Source organism: Saccostrea cucullata, unplaced genomic scaffold, assembly GCF_032062105.1.
Source record: "Saccostrea cucullata isolate Sc308-1 unplaced genomic scaffold, CSIRO_AGI_Scuc_v1 ctg3785, whole genome shotgun sequence".
NCBI lineage: Eukaryota > Metazoa > Mollusca > Bivalvia > Ostreida > Ostreidae > Saccostrea > Saccostrea cuccullata.
Genome location: NW_026932111.1, coordinates 14,687 through 32,621, shown reverse-complemented (window position 1 = coordinate 32,621; position 17,935 = coordinate 14,687). Strand labels below are relative to the sequence as shown.

The following is a 17,935-nucleotide window of genomic DNA, read 5'->3' as shown; positions in this document are numbered from 1 at the left end:
TACTTGACCAACGAAATTTCAAAATTTTCATTAGAAGCAGGATTGACATATTTAATGTACTTTAAAACATCTTCATACAATCTTTATTTATTTTTTTTTTTGTTTGTTTGTTTTAGGGGGATATAGTTATGTTTACCCAAGGTCTCGTGGCTGAGTTGTTTTACTTTTAGCAAGACATGAAAGAAAGTTAGTGGTATTCATTGAGATATATTGATACCAATGTGTCCTCGTTGAAAGAAGTTAATCATTAGCCCAAACGAAGATGGTGTAAGTAGCAGCCACGGCAAATTCCTTCAAATTATCTGAATACGTTACAGTATAGAAAACAGTATTAAATGACAAATTTAAAGAAAAAAAATATTCTTTTTTTTTTTCATTGATTAAATTAAAAATGGACCTGTGTTTACACTGTTTCTTTATCTTCGGCCTTAAGCTCTTCAATATCAGCATCAGTCTTTTGATGTCATTATTGTAAGCTTTTATTGTCTTCCGCTTTCACTGAAAGTGGAGGATATTAATTTGGGCCTGTCTGTTCGTCCGTCCGTCAATCTGTCTGTCTGTAACTCTTTCGTTTCGCACGATATCTCAAGTACCCTGAGGGCTTTTTTTCAATGAAATTTTGCATAGTAGTTCCGTATAGCCTAAAGATAAACCCTGTCGATTTTTAGGTCTAAAGGCCAAAAGTCAAGGTAAAAATTTCTGTCTGTTTTTACGCTTTAATTCACACATGATATCTCGAGAATACTTCGAGCTTTTGCAATGACATTTTACATAACAAATCCTTATTGAAAAGGGAAAACTCCAATTGATTTTGAGGACACAAGGTCAAAGTTTAAAGTGGTATATTTTATTTCGTTTGTGTTGGACACTTTCGTTTCCGGGCGTTATCCGAAGAAGATTTTAAGCTTGAAATGAAATAATGTACCAAAATTCCAGACAGCCTCTCTCACCACTCTCAAAGTGTCCAGCCCCTTTTATCTTACTAGTATTTATTATATGAAATGACACTTTACACTATTATTTTAGCATAGGGACATGTGAAAAATTATTAGGTTTAATACAAAGCTTAAAATATTAGCATTATCCGAACGTTAGTATGTACATGTACATTACCAGAAAGCAAACCTTGAGCGCACCCAGGGTTGGCTCTTTGGGTCACCCTCGGGTTTTCTCGGGTTCAGCTAGGGTATGCCCCGAGCTTTCTAGCTAACCAGAAGCAGACTTAGAGAGCGAACACCAAATTCAGTAGTGGTCCCAGAAAGCGAACATGAGTTCGGTATTTCTTTACAGAGCCGTCAATCAGGATTAGTGATTAACCAATCATCGGGTCGACCAATCAAAATATATAAATCTGTCGATTGGGAAAAAAGATGGAGTGTGTTGATGTTTAAACATAGTACATACAAGCAAAGCATGTAAATTTACAGTTCAAATAAAAATACTATTTTATATTTTATTCTCCAGCCTGTGTGTTATATTTACTTTCTTTTTTTTAAATAAAGCAGTTTATAAATTATACTTTTTAATTTTCAAGATAGAATATTGCATAAATATTTACAGATTTATTTTCTATAGTTTTTTTTACCATTATTTATAGTCAATTGATAAATATAAAGTGGGAAAATATATCAGTCAATGTGTACAAGAATAAAAGAATATAATATTTGCAATTACAATTTTTACTGAAGAAAGAGAAAAAAAGAAAATCACTGATCATTGGCAAATTGTATAATTTCATTATCTCTAATAAGCTAAGATACAGTGCAACAATATGCGCGAGGGTACATGTATGTGCCCATTATTTCATTATTTTATTGTCTCAATTTACATGGTACTTCAAATTGATCTAAATCAAAATTCACATCAAAATTATTGGACATAAAAAAGGTCAATGAGCTTATACATCGTCCTGTATATTTCTGAATAAAAAATAGCTGCTTCAGGCTCATAGAAAACAAGACGAGTACAGGATGGGGAGCGCGACTCATGTGAATTTAACAAATACCACCAGGATTTATTATCAAAATCTAGTGTAATGCTTAGGGTTTACAGTTATGATCTCTCTCTCTCTTTTTTTGTTTTTTGTTTTTGTTTTGGGGTTTTTTTGGGTTTTTTTTTTTCGTTGTTGTTGTTGTTCTTTTTTGTCTTGGTTTTTCCTGAATTTATTCATATTTAGATTTGAGTAATGGCATGCGTTCAAGTCCAGGAGGATCCCTTTTTATTGAATTTAATTTTTCACTAAATGATAGTACTTTCCATGTGAAATGAAAAAGTTTGGACATTTGCCTTGTACAAACTCATAAAATCATTATTACAGTGTGATAAATATGTTATATAAAACAATCATCTTTACACAAAATAAAGAATAAGCACTCAATTCTAACATCAATATTTGCACTTTCATTTGCTTCAATATGCATGTATACATTTGATAGTTCTTCAAGTTTATGAAGGGGGGTTGTGTTGTACCCCACCCTCACCCCACTGCCAATGGTCTTCTTTTCACCCTAAGCAGGGGGGAGGGGCACACATTCTCTGAATTAGCCTGCCTTTAATATGCTTGAAAGCACATCAAAGGTTCCTTTACAATCAACGGATGCTTGATATTTACCTAGTACATTGTAAGAGCAATCAGATTTAAAGAAACATGTTTAATTTTACTCATAATTAGTTCATAAAGATTTACGTTTGTGATTTTTTTCGATATGTTTTGTAGGGAAAAAAAAAACAAAGAGGGAATTATGATGCCTCGATTTGTGTTTAAAATAAAGCTTATTAATGATGTCATTCTATTAAATACGTATGCGTATACAGAGGATATCTATATTGTGTGATTTGATATTGGCTTTATCCAACGAGTTGAAATGGTGTATATATTCGCGAGGCTTCCCGAGCGAATATACACCATTTCAACGAGTTGGATAAAGTAAATATCAAATCACACAATTATAGATGTTCTATTTATCTCATAAGACTTTTGTTTTAACAAAACTTTGAGACTTCTCCTGCCAAACTACATTGAATGATTGCTGATGACGTATAGCTTGGTGTCGTAGCACCGTTGATGTTATGACTTACCTCGAAAGAAAGAAGATCGTGTTCAAAATTTAGAATTTTTGCTATCTGCATCTTTGAAAACATTATGTGACAATAGCTGGAGCTTTACATCAAACGGACTTCTGACTGAAAGTTGTAAGGACCATTGGATCATGAAAATGAAATCTTTGGACGATGGCAGCACAAAACGTGATAGGCAAGGCTAGGGGCCTACTTGTAGATTCATTGTTGATCCATGGTAAGTTACATTACATTACTAGGTAGGCATGCGTAGCAAAGTATAAGAAAGCTTTATTGAAGATGTTAAAGGAATCTTATAACAACAACTTAACTGCTAGGGTTTACTTTCTCCGAAAACGATTTAAAAAGGGGGGGGGGGCAACATATAGCCTAGATCTCTCTTCAAGAAACCAACACAGGTTCCTTGATAAAATAATTAAGACACTTCTTTGAAATATACGAGTCTTTTTCTGGCTTTTTAAGATATTATCGCTCTTTATCATTCATTTTATTAAGGCAATAATAGGTATCACAAATAAAAGTTTCAAATAAAATTTTTAAGCGAGGAATCGTGTCAAAACCGGAAGTGCTATTGATAAAGCATCTACCCGTTGATAAAGCATTAGTTTATCCAACGGCCTGTATCACCAACACGTATGAGATAAAATAAGCAAAGTATTAATGAATATGCCTATTCTACCCTTATATCTTTTTACTTTTGTTGAGCCAATATGTCAGAATCACAATTAAGTTCTGAAAAGCAACTTCTTTTAGCATTGTAATGTTTCACATTAAAAAAAAATATGTAGGGAAAATAAGGTTTTTTTCCTCAAAAATACAATGAAATCGAAAACATTGTAGTTTAAACTTTTATTTGTATGAATGAGAAATATGAATACAAAAATATGAAAAACATGTAAGAACATGTAAATCCATAAATTAATTAGCGTGACACTAAAAAAGATAGATTAGGTAGTAATAAACACGAAGCATTTGAAAGTCAATTGTAGTAGAAATACGATCATTTTTAAATTTTTATTTGAGGAAAAAAAAGAAAAAAAGATGAAGTGAATGTTGTTTGTATTGTAGATAAACAATGAGGGGAACTGATCTTTCTACAAACCAACAAAAATGGAACCTCTGATTTGCTGGATTACTTGCAACGGTTTTGATTTCTTATCTTAAGTCAACTGTCGAAGTGCCGTTTTCTCTCAGTTCACTTTTGCGCAATTTCAAAGCAAGGAATCTTCTCATTAATTTAATTATTTCTCTTTGATTTGCAAGGTGTTGGTAAAACACACTATCTACACATTGATCTCCATAATATCCAGGTTCACACAATCCAGAACAGGACCCTGTCACGTGATGACATTGTTCGTTTCCTCTACAGTAACCACATCGTTCTTTACATTCTCTACCATACCAACCGTGAGAACAGGCTGAAAATAGTGGAAATATAACGGTTTCACTCACGAGATTCAGCAATCGATATTCAATGACATCATTAGCAATTCAGATACTATTTACCTGGTTGACGATTACAGAAAAATTATTTTAGATAAAAGATTTGTATTGAAATTAAAATAGATCAGTATGGTATTAAATTTCACAGTGTGTGATTTACTAAAAACTGTATTACGTTAGTCTGTATTCATTGTTTCATATCTTGAGCATTTTTCACTCGTATAGAGAGGCCAGAGAAAAAATGTATTACCATCACATTCTGTGAAAAAAAAGATGTACCGTTCTCAAGCTATAAAATTTACATTTTTTTGTTTGATGAAAGAACCTAGGAATAAACAAAATCTACGGGGAATCACACGGAAATTATTTTTTTAATATACTGCAGAAGATCCAACATGTATTAGGAGAGAGATTTTGTGTGGGAATAGTGGGGATGTTGGATTGCACAGTGTAACACACATGAAAAATAGTATTATGTGAAAGAAATTTAACATAGGATTTCACAACATTAAGGATTGCACAAGATTCGGATTGGGCAGGTTTTTCTGTAATTACTATTACTACTTAACATTTGCTATGTGTATCTACAAAGTAGACTTTAGAATTAATGTGAATTCCATGAAAATATTCAAAATTAGATTGACCTTCCTCAAAATTTATTTTTTTATCAAATTGTAACCTCAATTAATATTTTTTTTATTATGGAATACATGTATCACTGAAAAAGACTGAGCAATCAAAGAGGGTCTTGCAAGCATTATAAAAGGTATCATAAATTCGTTACTATACAAAACATTTTGTCGGTCGAAATAATAACAATAATTATGCTCTTCAAATTAATTATTAAAGAAAAAAATTATTTAAGATATCTTTTAAAAAGTTGAATTACAGATTAAAATTCAGTAATACCATTCTCACAAAATGTCCCCTTCCATCCAGGGTTACACCCAAACTAACAGACACCATTAAATCTGTTACAACCTCCTCTACAGTTTGGTTTACAGAACTCTACACAGTTCTTTCCATGTCTACCAGAAGGACAAGCTGTAAGAGATTTTTTTTTAAGAAATTTAATTAGAGACTAATAGAATTCATTACTACGAGTGTGGGATAGTAAAATTCCACCCAGGGGACAAGATTCACAGTCTAGGACGAGACTTTGCCGAGTCCTAGACTGTGAATCTTGGCCCCAAGGTTGAATTTCACTATTACCACACGAGTTTGTAATGAATGATTATTTTTCTTGCATTATTTCCAAAATAACGGCCTGTCAATGACGTCGGCATGTTAGGTTTAAAAATTTAAAAAATAAGAATTCTTTAAATTTTCCATCTAATTAAAAATCTAAATACACCATCGGATAGAGCGTACCTGAAAATGGTATACACGTAGTGTACACTGATAAAATGAATTTCAGTCAATGTAAATTAATTAGATAGATAAAAAACTGGGAATAAAAAAAATTATCTATCCGATACCGTAAACTTTCATTCAAGAAGAACCCTCCGCAATCTAAATATAGTGCCGTTTAAAAGTGAAAATACAACAATTCCTTTTATAGAAATAAGTTTATCTTAATAAATTAATTGAGAACATTTTAAGCATCTGTAATATTTTTTAACAACGTTCAATTTCTTTACATAAAGACAGAATGTTTACGTTATCGTTCGCGGTGTAGTCATACACAGTTTGAGACAGAAAAATCTCACACTGGACAAGTCAATCTTACACTTGTGATTATGCAAGAAAAACATTTCTTAAAAAAGAATTCATAAAACTATCCAATTTTCGATTTCACAGAAAGCATATCTATCTAAAGCCCGTGTTTTGCCTGAATAAATTTGCACAAAATACAAATAAATGTCTTTCTGAAAAAAGGAACTTTTAAATATTTGTTCATTTTTTTTTTTTTTTTTTATTTCTATATAAGTATGTCCCACATATATGAAATGAGTTCTATCAATAGGTTTCTAGCTTATAGATATTTAGAGACAAACACTTAACCTCACAATGCCTTAGTGGAGTTTTGATTCTCCATCTATCTGGACCCATCACTAGGTACATGAGGGAATTTTTTCAGCATAGAAAAAAAGTGCCAGTGTTATTGTGTCTTTGTTTTAAACATTTCAGTGTATGAATAGGGTTTAAAGAAATTAAAGAGCAAGATTAAAGTGTCACACAACATCTGGAGACAGGGAATTGCGTACGTTTACAGAGAACTTAAATAATGAAATAAGTAATTTGCAAAAAATCGTTCCAATAAATATATAAAAATTTACATTGAAATGTAAGTTCTTCATTTTATTAATAAACTGTAAAAATATCAAATGGAGAAGCTGCCCTCAAAATAGCACAGGGCATAGTTCACCAAAACATATGCATGAGAAAAACGTGTCAGGTTTACATTTCACGTTTACGGGAAATAAAATAAAGCTATGTTCTCACATATATTCAAAGTATATTCAAAGTAAGCCAAAAAGGATGTAGAGATACCCAACAGAATTCAATCTCAAAGTCCCTAAAACATATACTTACACAAGCCTATCTAAAGGTATTTTGTGTTCCCTAATTCTCATTATACCCTACATTCTTCTGATCATGATGCCTTTTTCCTTTTATAATCCTGCCCGTGTTTTTTCCGTTTGTTATCTACATGTAAAGACTCGTTGGACGCGCAACGTAAGGGAACAAAAGAGTGGATCAGTCTACTCCGTAATGTGTTAACATTTGAAGATGAATTGACAAAGATTTGAAGTAAATATTGTAGGAAAAGTTTAAAACTTTTTAAAATATTTTTATAGATAGTGGTGAAGTCAAACAAGCTAGCAAAAATCATCCAAATACTGTGGTTTTAATCAAATATACTACATGTACAATAGATTATGATCTTATGACGTTATTATTCTTAGGCATGTTACCATGTGTCTTTCGCCCCTTAAATAAATACAATTCTCAATTATGCCTTAAATTCATTAAATTGGTAATTAAGGACAGCTTCGACATTCATAGTTCATTGAAGCAATACGATTCTTACAGTCTTCACTTTTTTATATGTTTTTCATTAAATGAATTTCCTGTAAATTTTTAAAATTGACCTTTTAAAGCAAGATGCTTGCCACTGAGCAATTGAAATATTAATTTTATTTAACTAAAAAGATTAAATATTAATCAAACTATCAATAATTTCACATAGTTGAAAATATAAGATATTGTCAAGGGACATAAATATTCGCCACTTTTGCGCAAATTACGTACATGTAACGTACGCGCATGTTCTGTAAAGTTAGTCTAAAAACAATAGCTTTTCCCTTCATATTCTCATTTTTTGTGCTGTGATACTTAAATTGAAAAATAATGTATACATTATATTTTTGTCGTCTGTTTTATTATGTGTCGATAAATTTGTGTAAAAGCAACATGGTTTGGAATGGGTTAAGAATTCCTCAGAAGTATGTTTGTAAAAATTGTAAAAATGCGTTGTAAAAAAGATTTTGTACTAGAAGTATAAAAAGAAACTTAAAGAGCTTGGAACGGAATGTTGTCAAGAAAAAAAAATGCTATTTGTGAGTCCAGCAAAACAGATCGTTGTCAGTGGTGCATTGAGAAAAAAATGAACTGCTTATCGAAAATGGAATTAATTCAGTGATAGAAGGCAAATAGTATTTGGAATAAATAAGAAAATTCTTATCTTAATAAAAAGGACGAGGAAAGTACAAAACGCAGCTAGTGTGTCCGCCATCTGGACGACATCTGGGTCTCATGTTCTGGGGATGTGTTTGTATAAACGGACAAGAAACGACAATATTCCTGTTATTAGAGGGAATTAAGTTTAAGAATGCGTCGCTAATAACATCATAATTACAATATCATGACCTGTCCCGTCTCTTGATCTAAATATTATCAAAAATATTTGGTTAAGGTTAATTCATAAACACAAATAATCAACTGATGGCGGAAATGCCGAATACCGTGGAAAATGTGACATCCTCCGACATATAACACAATTCCTGGTAGAAGAACGAAGTTTTCAAGATAAGAGATTTAACAAACTTTGGGGTGAATTTGGGAATTTATTACTTTTTTATCATCACCTAAATATTAAAATGTGCGATGTAAAAAAATCGGTAAACATTTTGAAGTGGCGAATATTTATACCCTTGACTGTAGTTTTTCAGACTTCTCATTTAAAAGGCGCACTTAAAAAGAACAACATTTTACCCTCTCTACATTTATCTCCTTGCGCCCCTTTGTCGCATCCGTGAGGACAACTTCCGTTCACGTGATCACATTGTTCTCCATTGCTACAGTTACCACACGTTAGGGTACACTCAAGTCCATATCTATTATTGTCACATTCTGAGAAGGAAAAAAAATGTCTTACTCAGGAAAATCTGCTGTTCGTTAAAAACGGCATTAAAATCCATTTTCAAAACATAATCGTGTAATCGTGTAAAGTGTAATCGTTAATTTTCAAGTGCAAATATATTTAATGACACATACAAGTGCTTTCTAGCAGAACATATGATAATGAATCTCTCTCTCTCTCTCTCTCTCTCTCTCTCTCTCTCTCTCTCTCTCTCTCTGATCTGTATGTACAAACTTTTTTCACATCGTGAGCCCCTGTAACCTTCAACGCATCCAAGACAAGTCCCGTCAACAATGTTACAATGGCCATCCTGACAATTCTGTGGACACCGTATATTACAGTTTTCTCCGTATAATCCTGGGGAAGGACATCCTAATTGAAAATTGACCAGACGTTATAAATTACTACACATAAGAAAGAAATTTTAAACTTTTTTGTGGGTTTCAGAGAAAAGCATACATTTTTTCACACATCACTGCACAAAAAATCTGGGAAAATAAAAGTTACAATGAAACTCTTTTGCTCTTTTTGCAACAATCTTTTAGTTTTTTTGTAATGGATTTAGAAAATAAGAACAACTCAGTCAACAAAATACTGATGCCGAATCTCAAATGGTTATCGATGACAAACATGACTGTCATTAATTGACATTTCATTAATATTTAACACAACTCTCAGTTTCATCCTGTGGATATTTTAATTGCCACTTGGTTGGGTTAAGTATTATATTAAATATTATAACATATGTGATTAATTGACCTGTTCTAGTTAATCGTCACTAAATGTCTACATTCGAAAACCCTCACGTGTATATTTTGACCTTTTTCTATTCAATAACCATTTCGTTGAACCAAAGTTTAAATTGAGTCCTTGAAGGTATTGTATACTTTCAATATTTACATTACAACTTTGTCAGTGTATAAAAAGATTCTGTTAGTGTTAAATGTTTTAGTGTTCTGTTCTTACCATAAACTTCAAGTTCACAAAGCTCGTTGAAAGCGTAATACGAATATCCCTCAGGGTAGCTAACTCCCGGGAGTCTTTCATTGTAATAAATGACGTATCGTCCGTGTTTAACACACTCTATGGTTACATTGTTTGGTATTGTGGACCTAGTGTATTTTGTATCCTTAAAACATAGAATTCCATCGTCTTTGTTTGTCGTGTTTGAAACGTAAACAGAGAAGCCATGGAATCGGGCTGTGTAACCGTTACTTGCGTCTAAAAAAGTTATTTAAAATGTTATTTTGTAGATATATATTTTTATCATAAACATATACAGTTAGTTTCCCAATCCGATATCATTATTTATATGCGTCGTACAACATCGAATTAGAAACCTGGAGAAGGATTTCCATTTTAATGATGAATGGTTCGGATCAGACTTAAGGACAGATGATACAAACAATTTTTTTCTTTGAAAAAGATTTAATATCATGTCACAGGTTTAGAAAAGTGGATGGTTCTTAGATTTTTTCTCCTGAGAACTGGAAAATGAAATAGACGTGGAAAATATTAGTAATATTAGTAATATTTCAATAAAAAACAAATATAGACAAATCACATTCAGTAAAGGTTTACAGGTGAAGATAAATTTCAAAATATGTTATCCTGGCGCTAAAAGTGTAATATAAACCTTTGAAAAATATACTAAGCCAGGTGAATTTTAAGAGGAAGATGAAAATGACACAAAATGAGCAATATCACATGGGCCTTTTTTACCATTTAGCTTTTCCTAATAAAATTCACCTGGCTTGGTATATATTTCTTAAGTTTCTATTACACGTTTACCACCATGTTTACATATTCTGAAAATTGTTTTCAGCTCTAAACATTTACTGAATGTGATTTGTCTATATTTGTTTTTTATTGAAATATTACTAATATTTTCCAAGTCTATTTCATTTTCCAGTTCTTAGGAGAAAAAATTCTTAGAACCATCCACTTTTCTAAACTTGTGAAAAGATATTAAATCTTTTTCAAAGAAAAAAATTGTTTGTATTATCTCTCCTTTAGTTCAAAATTTTATCCTGATAATAACGTTGACGGTTGTTGAAATTAAATATCAAACTATTTGAACATTAAAAAGTAATTATGCCTCAGACTGAAAAATAAACAAAAATAGGAAAGTTATAGTTATACCTAACACATTACATTGTGATTATACAAAGTTAAAAAAAAAATCAATAAAGAAAATATTTTCAAAGATGCGCATATTAAAAGCATATAACAAAGAAAAACGTTAATAGAACGAAACGGAATGCAAAAAATGAAGTTTTCTATTTCAATAATGAAACATTTTTTTAATCAGTATTTTGTACAGTACTACGGAAGCGTATTGCTGCCACTTGAAAAAAAAATATTGTAAGTCGTACGTACGACATAATAAGTCGTACGTACGACATAGTAAGTCGTACGTACGAGATACTAAGTCGTACGAACGAGATACTATGTCGTACGTACGACATACTAAGTCGTACGTACGACATAATAAGTCGTACGTACGACATAATAAGTCGTACGAGCGACATAATAAGTCGTACGTACGACATAATAAGTCGTACGTACAACATAATATTAAGTCGTACAAACGACATAATAAGTCGTACGTACGACATAATAAGTCGTACGTACGACATACTAAGTCGTACGAACGAGATACTGTGTCGTACGTACGACATAATAAGTCGTACGTACGACATAATAAGTCGTACGAACGAGATACTAAGTCGTACGAACGAGATACTAAGTCGTACGTACGACATAATAAGTCGTACGTACGACATAATAAGTCGTACGTACGACATAATAAGTCGTACGAACAAGATACTATGTCGTACGTACGACATAATAAGTCGTACGTACGAGATACTAAGTCGTACGAACGAGATACTATGTCGTACGTACGACATAATAAGTCGTACGAACGAGATACTAAGTCGTACGTACGAGATACTAAGTCGTACGAACGAGATACTAAGTCGAACATACGAGATACTAAGTCGGACGAACGAGATAACATAAACCCCTTGTAGCCATGTCTTTATGTTACTTATACGATATAATATGTAGTTATTCGGTTTTCTTTATAATATCATGAATAGACGGGCGTGCCAATAGTTGTGCTTTTGATTACTTAAACTGAACAACCTTAATTTCATATACATATGTAACTTCAATCTATTTAACAGTTTAAAAAAAGTCAATTTTACACTTTGATTAAGAAGTCCTATCCAAAGCAGCCCCCCTCCACCCCTCAAAGAATCTGATAATTTGATACGTTTTTATCGAAAGAATATTATAAATTTATTAAGCTTTTCAGGGGGTACCGATGTGGGTGAAAAGTACAAAAATCCCGAAAATTAAAAATATTTCTTTAATTATATATATGGTTTATATTTATGTTTAATTTCCTTTTGATTAGAAAAGCTCGGGTGTTTTGAGACTGACATTCAACATTTTTACTGTGGCCTGGTTCGAATCACCTGGTGGCACACGTTTACTTCTCTATGAAAACAGACTTGTATATTTCACTTCATTTTCGGATTTCCTCTATAAATGATTTATATTTCTTTAGAGATAAACGACATTTATGAGAATGTAGACCAGAAATATTCTCTAAAAATTATCCCAAGTGTAAGCATTCATTGTTTGAGGACAAGAATTATTCATTCTTCCTCACGATGAAGGAGTCACACACAAACGCCCCCCCCCCCCCCAAAAAAAAGAAAAAACACAAAACATGAATGGCATGCGGTTGATCCTATAGTATCACCCCCCCCCCCCAAAAAAAAAAAATAAAAAACAACAACAAACAAACAAACAAACAAAAACAATAAATGCGTGAATAATCTAATACATTTAATCTCGGAAAAGTTTCCAAACGAATAAATTAAAATGAAATCGCAGAAGTAGTAAATGATCATGATGTGAGGGACAGAATATCTTCTAGATTTGATTTTAAGAAGATTATTTATCTATTAAGCATTTTTCCAACAGGTTTTACGTATATGATCAGCTTGAAGACCCGGGACCGTAACAGAAAGCATGCTATTTAGATTTTAAATGACTTTAAGCAAAGTTGCCACCCTAAAATTAATATATACATAGTATACATGAAATGTTTCTTTATCAAATAAATAAGCCGTAAACTATAATATGATAAGAAAAAATTGATTTATTTCAGCTGTTAAATTTGATCATTTTCACATGGAGCTCTTCTTCTAAAGGAGAGCAATATTGTCTAAAATGGCCACGACACCCCCCCCCCGGCCTTTCAATGCAAATTTTAAACAATAATATTGTAACGTGCCTGTTTTAGGAATATGCATATCTATACATTGTGTCCTAATTTTCTACAATTTTTCATGAAATTTTATGCAGCTGTTTAAGAATAATTATGCTTATAAAAAAATAAAGAAATTTAAAAAAAAAAAAGGACTGACGGACTAACTGACGTGCCAAAGACATTATACCACTCGCAACTTGTTGTTATAAAAGTAATTTATAATTTCTCTCTACGTTTAAACACTCTTTCAGACTTTCTAGACGATATCCTATATAGCCATTTACTCTTGATCATACCATTTTAAACCCGAAATTAATAAGGCTTTGAAAATATGCAGGCTCACGGGTAGAATAAATATATCATATTGAATAACATCTTTATCCTTCCTAGTCTATAATTTATGAATTGTAATAAACAGTTTTGCAGATAAATATGAAATAAACAATGTAAAATCCCAAGTTCGAATCGGGCAGAGGTGATAAACTTGCTTGATTTGAATTTTCTGCAATCCAACAGACAATTCAAATCAAGCGAGTTTATCGCCTGTAGAAACGAATATAAAGGGCTAGAAGGTTGATAAAATAAACATATTGGTTAAAAAATGTGTTTAGAATTAGGAATAGACCAATGCTGGAAAGTGTGAAAATTCTTCCCAAAAGTGCGTTCAAATCTTGCGCCGTAGATTGCCTATTATTTGCATTTAATATATGATCAAAGACTAAAATACAAAACCATAAAGCTGCAGCTACGTTCTGAGTATCTCGTTCGTACGACATATTATCTCGTTCGTACGACTTAGTATGTCGTACGTACGACTTAGTATCTCGTTCGTACGACTTATTATGTCGTACGTACGACTTAGTATCTCGTTCGTACGACTTATTATGTCGTACGTACGACATAGTATCTCGTACGTACGACATAGTATCTCGTACGTACGACATAGTATCTCGTTCGTACGACTTAGTATCTCGTACGTACGACTTATTATGTCGTACGTACGACTTAGTATCTCGTTTGTACGACTTATTATGTCGTACGTACGACTTACTATGTCGTACGTACGACATAGTATCTCGTTCGTACGACTTAGTATGTCGTACGTACGACTTATTATGTCGTACGTACGACATAGTATCTCGTACGTACGACTTATTATTTCGTTCGTTCGACTTAATATGTCGTACGTACGACTTATTATGTCGTTCGTACGACTTAATATTATGTCGTACGTACGACTTATTATGTCGTTTGTACAACTTATTATGTCGTTCGTACGACTTATTATGTCGTACGTACGACTTAGTATGTCGTACGTACGACATAGTATCTCGTTCGTACGACTTAGTATGTCGTACGTACGACTTACTATGTCGTACGTACGACTTATTATGTCGTACGTACGACTTACAATATTTTTTTTTCAAGTGGCAGCAATACGCTTCCGTACAGTACCCCAAGGTAAATTGTCCGTCCTGGTGTATATAATTATATGGTGAATACTGAGTACTTCTCCTAAATCCAAACACCAGGTTGCCGTTGTTTTTCTATTGGCCGATATTGTACATTGTCCTCCTAAAGCAGACGGGTCTGAATACCGTCCATCCACGGCTTTATCTGCTCCCCATGAGTGATGAGAATAAGGATACTGCTGCCAGGCGGGCTTATTTAATGCTATGTTCTCTGTTCATAAAAACGAAACTATTCAGTAGAAAAAAAAACATCCAAGCATTAAAGTTTTATGTGATCCTGAAATTTTCAATTTTACAAGGCAACTTGTTCCAAAATAGAATAATTTTTAATTTCAAATTCATCCAGTATGCTTACCAAACATATCTTTAAACATTCACGATAAAAGATGTAAATGATATTATTTTCTTCTTTTAGTTCACAATAACCATTAATTCGCAATATCAGAAAATTTCATATTTCATTTTCTTAATTTGTTCAGACTTTCGTTGGGGATTTCAAAATCTTCGATTCTTTAGTACATTAGCGATAGTTTGAGAGCATAGTCATATTATGCATTTTGGCATTAATTTATACTATCTTTCTTGATCTTTATTTTTTACTCTAAAGTTTCAAAGAAGTTGATAAGGGTACACAACAGCAAAAAATCGTGCAGATGTAATCGGACATTGATAAGAAGTCACATAGATAATTATTATATCTATGAATAAAAAAAAATCGTGAATATTCCTTAGTGTTCAAACATAACATTCCACGTCTTTACAAATAATAATATTTTTAAAAATAAGGTCAGCACAAAATCTAGCGATGTACAATATTTAAATACTCTGTTTACTTTTAAAGAGAGAGAGAGGGGGGATTGAGAGAGACACAGGGCCTCGGTTTATACGGTCTCATCAGAAAAACCGCCCCATTTAGTCGCCTTTTACGACAAGCAAGGGGGTAGTAGGGACCTATTCTAACCCAGATCCCCATGAGGCAAAATTTTTCGAAAGCAAATCTTACAATTGGCAAAAGCATATCTATGTATGGATATCTGTTGGTTTTAAATGTACTTGGTGTATAATATATGTTAAAATTATTAATAGGTCACATATTAAATAAAAGAAATATGATTTTCATAGTTTTAATTCAATTTAATTCGTAAAGATTCTATGAAAGTGTCCTTAATTTTTAATTTAAGAGATAGTTATGTTGTATTACCCATAGCAAAACACCGGGACTGTCATTCTTACTATAAGAGAATTTTTCACTCATATAAAGACGCAGCCACTTGTCGGTGGAGAGCTGCACATATTGTCCTTTAATCGGCACTCAGGGCCATTGAGCAGGGAGGGATCTTTTTCATGCCAGCACTTACTGCGACACGGGACCTTAGTTTATACTGTCTCATCCGAGGGACCGGTTTTCCACGACTCACAATGGGATTCGAAACCGCGACGTAAGGATTTACTCCTTACTCGTGACTCTAGATCAGACACTCTAATCACTGTGTCACGGGGGCTATGATTTCCCAAATTAATTACAGTTTCCGGTTGATCAATTGTAGAATTTGTTTTATTGTGGTGTTTTTGATCGTAGAATCAAGTTGTAAAAAAGGAAAATAAATGCAAGTCATCATTCCTATTGAAAATTACTTAATGAAAAGAAAATGTTCATACCATAAGCAGTTGCAATATTCCCGATCAGTATTCCAAGAACACAAAACAACACCAGTCCGCTGTCCATGATGTCAGATGCAAACTAATTTGAAACAAGGACGTACATGTAGGTTTGAGGAAGAAGTATTTATAACAAACTTATGGTTTTTTTTTCAAATAAAACATTAGGGTCAAATGCATAAGTAGTGTCACGTGATTTTTTTTTTATATATAAAGACAAATTTGATATTTATAATCAAGCTTATTAGGTTGATTCTTTTCCTTTTAATTATCTTTGTTTTATTTACATTTTCTACAGAGAAAAAATAGCATATTATATTGAATAAAGCATGTGTGAGAAAAAACCCCTTAATATGAAGTGTTTGAAAAAAAAATCTCTCTGGCCTGATACAGAGATTGCTTTAAAGTTAGCCTTATGGTAATTTTTTTTGGGTAATTTTACGTCTGGTCTAAGACATGAAATGTCATTTCACCGCTTCTGTTATTTCTTGTATATATTTTCAGATGTGAACCAAGATATTTCTTCATATAAACAAACCTTCAAAGTTTAAAAATACATACAGAATGTATAAAAGTCATAAATTAGATTAAATATTTATATATTTATGACATTGATATTCTGAATATTAGTTAGGGAAAATGACTTTATTCCTGGGCATCAAATGTAAGTGAAAAAGGGGTAAAATACAATTTCCAATCAAGATATTGTTTCCTTACAACTGAGTTCATAGTGCGGAAAAATTCATAATTAAAACTGTAACACATTTTTTTTTATGTATAAACCCAAAAGAAAGTTTAATCAAATGTTTTTCATTGAGACTATCTCTAAAGCGGTAAATGTTTTCCCACTAATCCACACAGTAGTTAAGTAAGATTGCATGAGCACCTTTTTCACTTTTTTTTTACCAATAACCTAGTATACCATTTCATATTACATATTCAGAAAAAAATCATGTTAACAAATAACTCTTGATGCAAATAGGAAATGAATTGCTCAGTATTCCCATGATGAACGTGATTTAGGATTTATTTCATATAAAAGTCTGACAAACATCAATGATTCAAGGAACATTGTTTACTCCTTTTTTTCTATTTCAATGTTCTTTACTCTTGATTTTTTTTCCATTTATTTTTTGGTAATCCTCTATTTTAACCTTTCTTCCTTCTTTCTCGTATATATCTTAATGATCTTATGACAGATCCTTGACAAGGCTTCCGACAAAATATTTATATTCTTGTCATTTCCTATGAATGCCTTATGTTCTTTATAGATAAGTATAAATGTGAAATTACTTGTTTAATCATCTGCAAGATAGTAATTTTCCTCGATCAAGAATAAAGTGTTGGAATATAAAACGTTAAGACTGAAATAAAAACCAAAAAAAGGGAAGAAAAGTAAAATTGTATTCATTGCAGTATTTTGCCTGTTCCTAATAGAAAAAAAATAATTGATCTGATTCTAGAATTAGCACATTTTTCCAAACTTCACTCTTTATACACCTGTATCAGGGATCTAAGCAATGCAAAGCATTCAAAAAATGAAAATACAGAGAGACCAGAAGTTATTAATTTTCGCCTTCATTAATTGCCTTTAAACTCTCCTAAAGCTGAAAGCTTACATTAACATTT

The 17,935-nt window shown here is 32.2% G+C and overlaps 1 protein-coding gene across 1 annotated transcript in view; it reads right to left on the bottom strand.

Annotated features, from left to right (window-relative positions):
- LOC134234483 (multiple epidermal growth factor-like domains protein 10) overlaps nucleotides 1–16,431 on the bottom strand; it is a gene marked incomplete at its 3' end in the record, with an annotated part of 35,279 nt that extends 18,848 nt beyond the window's left edge. Inside the window, exons 1-7 of the mRNA XM_062716565.1 lie at nucleotides 16,307–16,431; nucleotides 14,631–14,858; nucleotides 9,854–10,108; nucleotides 9,122–9,259; nucleotides 8,740–8,877; nucleotides 5,479–5,565; nucleotides 4,238–4,496 (exon numbers count right to left, since the gene is read on the bottom strand). Of these exons, the coding sequence (XP_062572549.1) occupies nucleotides 4,238–4,496; nucleotides 5,479–5,565; nucleotides 8,740–8,877; nucleotides 9,122–9,259; nucleotides 9,854–10,108; nucleotides 14,631–14,858; nucleotides 16,307–16,373 (1,172 nt within the window). The remainder of the gene's footprint in view (nucleotides 1–4,237; nucleotides 4,497–5,478; nucleotides 5,566–8,739; nucleotides 8,878–9,121; nucleotides 9,260–9,853; nucleotides 10,109–14,630; nucleotides 14,859–16,306) is intronic.
- Nucleotides 16,432–17,935: the final 1,504 nt, after the last annotated feature.